General features: G+C 29.4%; 1 protein-coding gene across 3 annotated transcripts; it reads right to left on the bottom strand.

Moving 5' to 3' along the window:
* Positions 1–560: 560 nt before the first annotated feature.
* On the bottom strand, positions 561–2,452 carry LOC131642683 (BOI-related E3 ubiquitin-protein ligase 1-like). Of its 3 annotated transcripts, none has more exons than XM_058912901.1 (4): positions 2,188–2,452; positions 1,927–2,064; positions 1,489–1,844; positions 561–1,391 (listed from the first exon to the last, which is right to left on the bottom strand). In XM_058912901.1, exons 1-4 carry the CDS (start codon positions 2,246–2,248, stop codon positions 864–866), a joined length of 1,083 nt encoding a protein of 360 aa, XP_058768884.1. In that variant the 5' UTR covers positions 2,249–2,452; the 3' UTR covers positions 561–863. The 3 variants fall into 3 exon arrangements, with proteins under 3 accessions (XP_058768884.1, XP_058768886.1, XP_058768885.1); XM_058912903.1 differs by having other exon boundaries at positions 1,927–2,057; positions 2,187–2,452; XM_058912902.1 differs by having other exon boundaries at positions 1,927–2,060; positions 2,187–2,451.
* Between the last annotated feature and the right edge of the window lie 9,777 nt (positions 2,453–12,229).

The raw sequence follows: 12,229 nt of genomic DNA on the forward strand, positions 1-12,229 counted from the left end.
CAATCGAATCACATAGCACCCCTTTTATATCAATGTACCCAATTCTCCCACTAAACTTTAATTCTAACATAAACTTATACAAAAATATATAAATTATTCCACCAAATCTAAAAACATGACTATTAAAAAAATTAGAATTATTTACTTTAAAATCAAATTAAATAATGTAAAATCGTTATGAACTATTCTGTGCCAATGCATGGAGTCTTAACTATTTTGAGACAATTCCGAAAACAACAGAAACACCTTCAATCAAAAATCATTTTCCTATAATATAACCCATCTACTCCCAACCTAATTTGATAGCATAAAGCTAATAAATGAAACCAAAAAACACGCATGTAAAACTGCAACAATGCCTTGCAAGTAAACTTTTTTACCTATTCGCATACTACACAATATCCCAAGAATTGACAACTCACAAAACCATTCTTACCTCTGCTATATTCCATATCATGCCTAATCCCTCATTCAATTCATTAATATTACACGCAACTCTCATGATCTTCATCCCATAACTCTCCAACCCTTTTGACTATTGACATTTCAAAAATGAAACATTTTTAAATTGGAACCATAAATATTAATATTAATAATATATCAATGCAATAGAGACAAGGAATAACCAAAAGTAAATGAAATACCACTTGTTACTCATGTGGTCATGTACATTAACCAAAGGTAAAACAAAAACTACTAAAACCAAAATTCTAATTGGTAATGTAGATTCCATTTAAAAGAGAAACAAAAATGTAATTTTATTCATGCTTCTTTTTTTTTAAAGAAAAAGAAAGTAGTTTATGGACAATGATAATTAAATTATTTAGGTAAATAAATAAAATTATTATTTATTATTATTGTTGCTAAGAGAGAAAGACCTCAACGGTTGAATTCTTGAGCGTAAGGCAAACAAGGCAAGCACTGTAATGCGCATCGCATTCTCTACATATGCACAAATGCCGACAAGGCAAAACAACCACCGTTGCCACGCGCTTTAAACACGCTCTACATTTCCCACGCGCCTCCGCAACGACTACCACTCTATCCGGATCGATGTAAGCCGATTCGGCATCTGAAGCCTGTCCTTCTACGGCGCAGGAGACACCGCCACCGCCGCCGTCGTCTGCGGTTTGGCACATTATTGTCTGTTGCAGCTGGGCTTGGAGAGAGGCTGCCGCGGCTTCCTGAGCCCGGGCTTTCGCCTGCCACACTTGGGCTTCCATGGTTAGCTGCGCCGCACGCGCTTCCAACTCGGCGTTTTTGCGCGTGGCTTTTGATAGCTCTGCTTCTTTCTCTCTTAGGCGTTGCGCCACCGCTTCCTCCGCCGTGGTTAGTAGCTCCCGGTAATGTCTCTGCCTCTTCTCCGTCAATGTCCGCCGCAGAGTTTCTCCCTGATTTTCCAATTTTCCAAAATTTTAATAAATAAAAAATTTAAAGAAAAAAATTGGGGTTATTTAAAAAAAAGAAAATTTGAAAATTTTTGTTTACCTGGGCTTGAATGAATTGGTCTAATTCATCACGTTGTTGTTTGATTTGAGAAACAAGTCCTTGCGATAAAAGAGACAAGAAAGTTGAGGAGTGACAACCTTGTTGTTGTTGCTGTTGTTGTTGTTGAGATTGAAATTGATGAAGTTGTAACTGTAATCTTTGTTGCTGTTGTTGTTGATCATCGAATGATAATCGAAGACCGGTAGAGACAACATTTTGTTGTTGTTGTTGTTGATTATGGAGTTGAGAAAGATGAATAATCTGTGACGGTTGAGAGTGTAAAGAGAAATGATTGATAAGATTAGGTGATGTTCCCGTTGTTGTGTCTCTTCCTCTCTTTCGAGATGAATTAGTACCTGTGAATGAGTCGAGTTGAAACATCGTCAATAATATGAAACAATGGTTGGTGTTTCATTGATGAAAAAAACATAAACATACTTGTGTTATTGTTATTGTTATTGTTGCATAGGATATGTGGTTGATGATGATGAGTTTGATCAAGAAGTGCTAGTCCTAATGCTCCCGGTGGTTGAGGTTGTAAAGAGTATTCATGTCCTTCTTGAACATTTCTACTGTTACAATTACAAAGAGAAAGAAAACAAGACACATGATTAATAATAATTCATACTTTGAGGTGGTTACATGTATGATATATGATATAACATTTATGAATGAAGGATGAAGGAAGAAGGAAGAACCTGTTGTTATTGTTGTTGTTTAGAAGAAGAACATTGGAAGGATATTGAGCTTGAACAGCCATGAACACAATTGTTGTTGTTGTTGTTGTTAGAGGTTATGGATGGAGAATAGATAGAGATATATGGTATTGATTGAAGAGAATCAGTCCAAGAGAGACACCTTAATATTCTGCAACCTCTTTCTCTTTTTTCTCTTCTTCCTCTACTTAATTGCCTTTTCTTTACAACTACTTATTCTACCTTACACTTACACCTATATATTGTGTATATTTATTTATATATATATATACCTTTCCTTTCAAATCTCCATCCATTTTTTTATTTACTATTTTATTATTTAGATAATCATAATTGGTGTAATAATAATAGACAAGATTTAAGATTAAAAAATAGAGAATGGTAGTAGTAATAACGTTGGTAAATAAAATGGGTGATGTATTGTTGTTTGTTTTGTTGTAATAGTTGTTGTTTGTTGTTTCTACTATATGTGTGTGGCCCATGCGTCTCTTCCTACCTTTCTTTTTCTTCCATCACACTTTCTTTTTACTTTTTCCCATATTTCCCTCTAATTCTTTTTAATTTATTCACCATTAATATTATTATTTTAGTTATAATTCCCTTGTTTGTGAATTTGGATATGGATATCTCGTTTAAAGTTTGAAAGAATAGTGCATTTCTCACGTGGAACTAATGCTATCTTTATAGAATCAAATTTAATCACTCTTATTGTTTTTCTATTATTAGTTTATATGAAATGGATGCATCTTGTCATTTTCTGTTCATCACCTCTCAATTACTAATTGATTTTTATTTTTTTAATTTAATTAAATGTGAATTTATTTATAGAATAATTAAATGATAATTATCATTATCATAAAAGTGATGTATAAAATATTTGGCATGAAAAAGATATATAGAGACATACATGATGAAAATATGGAATGCATCATGCATGTTACTTATTGCTAAATCAAACATTTCTCTCCAAGAGATTTATCATGTTTCATGCTAGTAATTTCATATTCAAGAACAGATCGGAAAAATTAATAATTTATTTCCACTCTTAATTATTTATCATAATTTAATAGTGCCATTTAATCTAATGCGAATACTCACTTTTTAATGAATTTCATATTTTCTTTCATTTTATATAAAAAATTATTTATTATTAATCATGCAAAAAATGGTACAATAATTTGTAAATTTTGCAATATTTCGGTTATAGAATAAAAGTATTAAATATAAAAAAAGATTTTTTATACTAACCTTTTCCTTAGTTGTTATTGAAATATCAAATTATTATTTATTATTTCACTTGAAATGGCTCCTTTTAATATATTATTTTGAATGGATAATTTCCTTTTAAACCATTCTTAATACACTATTTAATGAATCATTTTGCTAAAGCGTTTATTCTTTTAATATACGAATTACTAAAACGTTTATTCTATAATTGTATTAAAAAAACATATAATTATAGTTTTTTTCTTAGAAATACATAGTAACTGCTCTTCAATTTAAATTCAATTACTTTCTGTCCTCCATTCCTCAATGTTATATTTAGAATTTTTGTTATTGTTTTTAGATCTTAAAAGCAATGTTAATGGTAAATCTAAATTTAATTTTTACTTGGTCTTGAATGTTCAACTTATGAACAGCTGTGATTCTTCATTGATCTTTTCTTAGAAAATTATTATGAGTAGATTAAGGTATTCTTCCCGATCTAGATGCATGCTTGATTGAAATAATCACTTCGATTTCTTTGCTAATTTACTTCTTGAATTGGAAATGGATTTGCTAATTAAAACGTTTTCATTTATAGGACTATTTCAAATTACCTAAAAATTAACGTAGCAAAATTTAATCCCATAGTAGCGTGAAAAGTAATAACACAAGAAACTTTCAAACACGATTCATCAGTTATGTTATACTAACAAATTGATGATTTTAATGAGTTTAAAGTTTAAACCATAATCACCAATGTTTACTATTAAAAAATATTGAAATATGAAAATAAAAACGTAAAAATAGATTAAATGAGGAAAATATATAATTGAAATTTTGTTAATTTTGGTGGTGATGTATCCAAGTAAAATTGGAATTAAAAGTGATAGGTACCAAATAAATTAATTGTATGTGACAAAATAGAAGGCTCTTGCATCACGCAAATATTAATTTCTTCAAACACGCATCTTGTGAAAACATAAATCCAAGGAGTAATTACAGATCTTTCTCAACAAGTAGGTCAGGGGACAGACCTCGAAAAACAAAAAAAATGGACCAGGGTAGGTTAATATCAATATTTCAAGTTATCTTTTTTGAATAATTGATTCATACAAGCAAGCATAATCAAAGGTTTTTATTTTTTATGTTTGATACTAAAAGAAAGAAAGAAATTCATAATTTAATCGTCACTTGATTCTATTATTGATGGTTAAAATAACAGGAATGATCAACAAGCATGTAGTACTACTATTAGTTGGTTCCATATCTTTAATTTTATTCAAATAATAATTATATATAGCGGTGAAAATTTTAATTACCACTTGTAGTATAGTATTGAAGGTGAATGATTATTAAAAGAAAATGGATTTTATCATGTGTGATTTTTGTGATTTTGATATTTCAATGTGAGAAAATAATGTGTGCTCTCTATGAGAGAGAAACATATACAAAATTTGGATTAGATAAATTTTAATGATGAAGGATTGCCTATTACGTTCTCTTATGAAAATTACACATGAGATAAACTGATTTAAATTAAATTTATAAAGTAATTAAAAAAAATGAATATTATTTAGTGCTATTTTGCTAAAGTTATTCAAATTATATTGAGTTTTGTAATTTATTATTGTAAAAGTTGTTAATTTATATATATATATATATATATATATATATATATATATATATATATATATATATATATATATATATATATATATATATATATATATATATATATTAATAGCTTGTTTATAATAATAGTTATAAATAAATATTATCATCTTAAATTAACATGTTATCTCTATCTAGTTAAAATTAGGAAAATGCTATATATCGAGTGGCAAAAAAAAAAATGGGCCGTCGGACCGGCTCGCGCATCCGCCAAAAATTGGTGGGTTGGATTGGTTGAATTGGGATTTTGGGTCCGCCGTCCACCAAAGCTCGTCTCGCCAAAACTTCCCGCCCGTCTAAGCTCGTCCTGCCAAAGTCCGCCGCCTGCTAAACCCCACCTCACCTATTTGTTTATCTAGTCTCGTCTTAAGCCCGCTATTTTTTAGTTAATTATAGTAATTCCAATTCTTGATGATTTTATTTTATACATTCATTTGTAAATAAATGCAATATTTTTTAAGTAAAATTTATTTATAAGATGCTTTATAAAAAATTATTCTAAGAAATAAGTGAATAATTTAATCGATAGGTAAAAAAAATTATTAATCTATTAAAAAATGAAAGTAAAATAAATAAAAAATAGACTGGAAAGGCCGCCACCCGCCATCTTGGCGGGGCAAGCATGATTGTTATGTCCATTTTATTTGGCGGACATGTCCGTCCCACTCGCTTTTTGGCGGACTTTAGGCAAGACTTTAAGCGGGGCGCGCAGCCCGTTTTGCCACCCCTAATTCAAAGCATTGAGATTTGAAATAATTGATTTTTTTTAAAGAATAAAAGGAACGTTTTCTAAAAAATACTTGTATTTATTGCATTGAAAATTAAAATATTTTATTTTTTAAAAAATATATTTTATATTTGAAATTCTTAAAGAATACCCTATAACACTCGTTAGCATGACCCTTAAAATTATTTCACCTATTTTAGAAAAACTCATTAATAGGCTATTGATAATTGTACATCTTAGAATTTGTTTTCGAATCAAACTTGATTTTTATAAGGCAAAATTGAAATGAAGATTGTCATTACTTTGTAAACATATGTTCATGCCATATGTTATCTACACCTCCTTAAGTTGAGTTTGGTGCGTGGATATAAATGATAGATGGCCTCGATAATAAAAATTTGATTGCAAGTAGCCGAATAAACTTAGAACAGACTCTTATTTCATTTTTGAATTAGAGTTTGACTTTAATTCAATCTTATAACATCGATTTATACCGTAAAAGTTGACACTTTACATACATGATTTTTAGACTCTATTTTAAACCAACATAAACCTAATTTTTTTACACACCCCTCAAACTCGATATTATTGAGCTTAGTACGTAAATATAAATAGTAAATGTCCCAAACAAAATTATATATAATTTTAATATTTATATCAATTAATATTTTTATTCCAAAGTTTATTTAAATTGCACATAAACATTTCTTCAATCCAACTTAATTGACATTTTTCACCATAAACACAATCAACAAACCCACAAGAAAAAGTTGAAGCCGTATACTATGATCTTCCCCCAAAACCAAGAATGATATGTAACTTTAATTAATGAAAGAGAGCGACAAAGAAAGAGAGAAGCCACTAAAAAAAAAGTCCTAAAAAGAAAGCAAAGAGATGAAAACATGAAAGAGAATACTAGCATCACACATTTTGTCTTTGTCTTTTGCTTAGGTCTCTCAATAAAAGGGTCGGCTATATCCCTCTCACACCATACCATTTTCTTGCTCACGTTTAAATTATTATGACAATATCACAACCTAGCACGGCAATTTCTAATCTATGATATCTTTATACTATTAGCCATTGTTTTCTTAACCCTCTTAGCTAATGAGGCCAGCCCCACCTTTCTCAATCTACTCAATTTTCTTTTGTTTGTTTATTCTTTGTGTAAATTATATTGGTGCTTATACAGTTATTAGGGCAACAACCTGTCTGCACTTGCCTTGTTTCCTTCATAAATCTTAATGCTTGTATAGTTTTTTCTTTTCTTTACTTTATATCTTTTGGTCCACCATTCCATTCATTGCTTTAGGTTAGCCACACCCATAATACTCCTATATTCTCATCAATAATGCTAATAGCTCATATTGTTTGTCACAATGATTATATAAAATTAGTACATATTTTAAATCATATTAAAAAAATAAAAAATTATAGTAAATATATTTGACTTTAGTTATTATTGGTAGAGAAAAGAGAGTTTAGCTAGTATATATGTCTTGATAGTGAAATTTTTAAAATATATTCAATTGTTTTCACTATTTTTTTATAGGCAATGAAATTTCATTAAATGAGTATAAATCGTACTCCCCCAATAATACAATATCAACTATTAAAGAAATCGATAGGCCGATGACATCATAACTTATAATTACAGTAAACATTCGTGGATGTCATAATGTTACTTATAAAATGCTTACACTAATATTAGGAGGAGTATAAAATTATTTTAGTGTTGCATATTTTGTGAAAACAATAACCTTGGAACCAAGTAAATAAGAGTGAAAAAAATTCCAAAGTCAATACTAGAATTAACAATTCCTTTTTCATTATTGAGTAATTGATTTGATTTTTATTAACGACCTTGCTAGAAGGAAAATTTTCTTATTATGTTGGCCTAACACCCGCTCGAACCACATAATCACTTGCATCACACATAAACTAAAAGGGATGTTTCCAATTAGGAGCGATGATTATGAGCGTAGTAACTAATTTTTCTTTAATCAAATAAAAAATCTAAATAGCCAGCATCAAATAAAAATTCAATTTCTATCACAAGAGGTTGCACAAAGATTTCACAATCTTTGAGAAGTCTTTTATGAAACGTCGGTAAAAACTCACCTTTTACCTCGGGTATTAATTCCAACGGAGGGAAAAAGTTGTGCACTTTTGCATTTTTCGAAATCCAAAAAAATATTGTTGTTGTTGGGGATAGAGCTCATGACGAGTTCCATTTTTTCCCTCGGTAGATTTCCACTCGAGAAGAAAAGTGAATACTTTCCATGATTCCCTTCGTTACCTCGCCCATGAAACCAAGTAAAAGTCATTTTTCAACCGAGGTAAAGGGGGTTTTCTTAATAGTGAAATCCTCAGTTTCACATGATGAAAGCTTGAGAACGGCCCAAATTTTTTTGGAGGGAATGAATGTTGCGATTAAAGCTCACTAAAACTTGTAATATTTACTTCGCTATTTATTTTCAATTATTTATTTAACATGATCATGATAAAGATTAAAATACATTAATATAATTTGTCTGAGGTATTTGTACACAAATAGTTTAAATGGTTTGAAAAAGTTAAATGGAGATGAATTAAAACTTAGGATAAAGACAAAACAAAGAATGAAGGCATGGTAAAAAGTTATAATCTTTCAAAAGCTTCATTTATGATTATTATTGTGAGTATCTTTAAATTAATAGCATAATCATAAATTAGCTACTTAATTCAATAGTTTGACTTTACTATTTGTTTAGTGAAAATATATTAATGTAAGTCATGAATCATAAACTTAAATCAAGTGAGATGAGTGCATACCTCATGTTTTACATAAAGGAATGAGAGTAGTTATGCATTCTAACTATGATAATTTTACATCATTATTGCTATTAATTGATATATATATATATATATATATATATATATATATATATATATATATATATATATATATATATATATATATATATATATATATATATATATATATATATATATATATATATATATATATATATATATATATATATATATATGATGTCATGGATATGATCAAGGCATTGTTTGATTTTGAATGAAAAACTACTTGACCAAAAAGCCTATCTTGTGAGGGTGTGATCCTTTGACAATCCTTTTGAGCCTTAAAATAATTTATTAAATTTTTTTCAACATTATAACCCTAAGCCAATTTTAAAATAAAACAATGCTCACCGCCTGTTTAAGGATAAGAAAATACTTTAAAAAGAATATTTCAAAAACAAAGTTGAGGAGAAAAAGAAATATTTTGAAAAAGAAATCAAATAGTAAGGGCGACAAGAAAATAAAGAATATTCTTTGACCAAACAAAAAAAAATCAAAATTCAAGCATATGGAAGAAAAATCACTAGAAGAAAAAGTTGTAAAAGTGGAATCAAAGAAAGAGACTTTAATATTTTTATAAAGTGTTATACCGAGTTTTTTTTGCTCTCTTATCTTTAGGTTTTTTTAATCCAAAGAAAAACTAATATTTTTATAGCTCATGTACATTACAACCAAAAGAAAGACCTTAGTAATTCATGGCTAATATTAACTTTTTAACTGTGTATTTAATAGCTACAGGCAAAAAGAATCAAGAAAGCATCGAAAAAGAACAAAATGCATCATTCAAGCAAAAGTTGGCTAAGCCAAGGAACGTGCCAAGCCCGAAAAAGATGTCTAGGCCAACTACATCTAATAATTGATTGCTTAAGAAGAAAAGTAGGCTTGTCAAAGTAGGGTAGGTGCGCTAGGCGAGAAAGTGGTGTGCCTAGCAAGAAATACATATTTATGGTTATAAATAATAAGTTCTAGTTCTGTGCAAATGGAGTTTTTGGTGGATCATATGAGTACAAAATTGGAGTAGGTTCATTCAGGTCTACAACACGAGAAAAATAAAGGAAGTCTGAAGGTGGAAGCGTTGCTCAGATGACATGGCAGGTACCACTTCAAATGTCAACTTCTCTAGAAAGACTAGTTGTTACGCTAACAATGAGTAAGTGTTGCTAAAATTTCTATTATTGGGGTTAGATGTAGTCATTATATTCATGTACTAAATAGTTCTTGGCATTCTATTTAAATCTACACATGATATAATATTAGTGACTCTTAAATCTTAATGCTTGTTTTAGCTTTGCAACCTAAAATATATTTTCATGGTATGGTCTGGCATCAAAAGGAGCTTATCATTACTAGATCAAAGATAATCATCTATTGTGTACTAAGCCTAGACATAGGTATATGCTCAATATCCAAATGTATTATAGTAGGATCGGTGTGGATTCTTGCTACTTTACGACTATTGGGACTTAATGCTCTGTGTTGGTTGATAGTTGGATATATAAGCTATTGGGTAACTCATTGATCTCACAGCGCAGATATCACAAGGAGATAAGAATGAGGGCAACGGGTGGTAGTATTATTATACACTGAGAAAATGAGCATATCATCGACCTATGAATGTGCATGATAGGTACGTAATGATGAAATCTACCCCCAGCTAATATTCTTACTGTTAGCTAAATATCCAACTTTACTTTCTATCATTTAGTTTTCTGCATCACAACAAACACAAAACCCTTTCCTACTTAGAATAATAAAACACTGTTAAACTATCTTTAAAATTAGCGGTCTAAAAGGATACAATGATTGTAAAACTTACTTTTGCTACTTACGCAATAATTTTACACTAGATAATTTATTAACAAACTAGGTTTAATATATTAGCTTTGTAATGCCTCATAATCCATTAGATAAGCTTCTAATCAATTAAGTGATGGAAAATTTGAAAACCTCCCATATTTTGCCTGCATAATCGATTAACCCTAGGTCATAATTGATTATGTGCATTAATAATTCCATGGATCATTTTCCCTTTTGATGGATATTTTCTCCTATATATGTAAGGTTTATCCTCATTTCAAATCACACAAAAATTCAAATTTCTACTATTCTTTTATCATTTTCTATTTTTCATCTCTCCCTTTTTATATACTTTCACTAAAGTTGCTTTAGTGCCTTGTGGGTGAAAAATACTTGTGAGAGTTTGATTATACTAGTATTCTTGCTTCATTATTATTCATCAAGAGTGTGATTATCTTGTTTGATATTTTTTTGGTTCCTGAGGTTAACCTCATAAAATATTAGTTTAGTTATTAAGATTAGCTTGTATAAAATTTGTGTTTTGTCACGAGCTTAGTTGTCTAAAGATCCATTTGGTTTAGGGGATCAACATATGTAAAATTCTCACTCGTTGTAATAAAGTTCATGGGAATATCCTTAAAAGATCAATACATTTTACTACTAGAACTCTCAAGAAAAATTCTTAGGGAGAAGAGTAGGCTAAGTGGTAGGCCGAACATGTATAAATCCTCGTGTAATCTCTCTATCCATATCTCTTTACTTTTCGTTGCTTAAATTCTCTTTTTCTCTATTTCTTTTTATTTTCGTCTGATTTACCTCTGTACTAACATAAATTATTTTTTTAAGTGAATGAATTTTTTAATTAATCATTATTTCTGCATTTCACAATTCACCCGTTCTTGTGTTTCGAGTCGCTTGTTCAATAAGTGACTTCAAACACAAGAGGGGTGAATTGTGATTTTTGAAAATCTCCAAAATCACTTTATTAAAAAGTTCTAAAAAAAATCTTTTACTCTCTTTGCACTAAGGAAACTCCAGTGGAAAAGAACATTATAAAAGAATGAGAGAAGAAATATAATAGAAAGGTTTATATTAAAAAAATTAGGTGTATTTCGAAATAAGGAGAAGCCTTATTTAGATAGGAAAAAAAATTGGCTCAAAATAGAAACTATTCATGGGTCATTTTAATGAGTTAATCAATTAACCAAGCTAAAATAGGATGTTTGAAATTATACGTCACTTAATTGATTATTAGCCTCCTTAATCAATTAGAGGCATTATACTTTGATTTAATCAATTATAAGAACATCTTAATCGATTAGTTAGTATATTTTACCTTCCTAGTCGATTAAAAAGCTTCTAGCCAATTAAGTGTATGTCCACATTTATTTTAAGAAATTTATCAAAAGAGAAGAATGATAGATCACTACAACGAATAACAATTTTTATGACGAAGCTTACATCTAAAACATGCTAAAAATCTAGAGAATATGTCCTAGGAGCGCGATGTTTTATTTCTTTTAATAAGATAAATAACATGTTACGTTGGCGTTTTAAAAAACCAAGGTAACATAGCTATAAGTTAGCGTCTTTTTTAATCTATAAAAAATAATAAACCTGTTATCTCGGTTTTTTTGAGAACTGAGGTAATATAGCTTTAAGAAATCTTGCTTTGAATCCCCTTTGCCGCATTTAAAACTTTTTTCAATGATTTATCACTTGGCGTCTCTTCCAGATGCCATGTTTTGTTTTGTTAATTAGTAATTCT

The sequence above is a fragment of the Vicia villosa genome, unplaced genomic scaffold (genome assembly GCF_029867415.1).
Source record: "Vicia villosa cultivar HV-30 ecotype Madison, WI unplaced genomic scaffold, Vvil1.0 ctg.005589F_1_1, whole genome shotgun sequence".
NCBI lineage: Eukaryota > Viridiplantae > Streptophyta > Magnoliopsida > Fabales > Fabaceae > Vicia > Vicia villosa.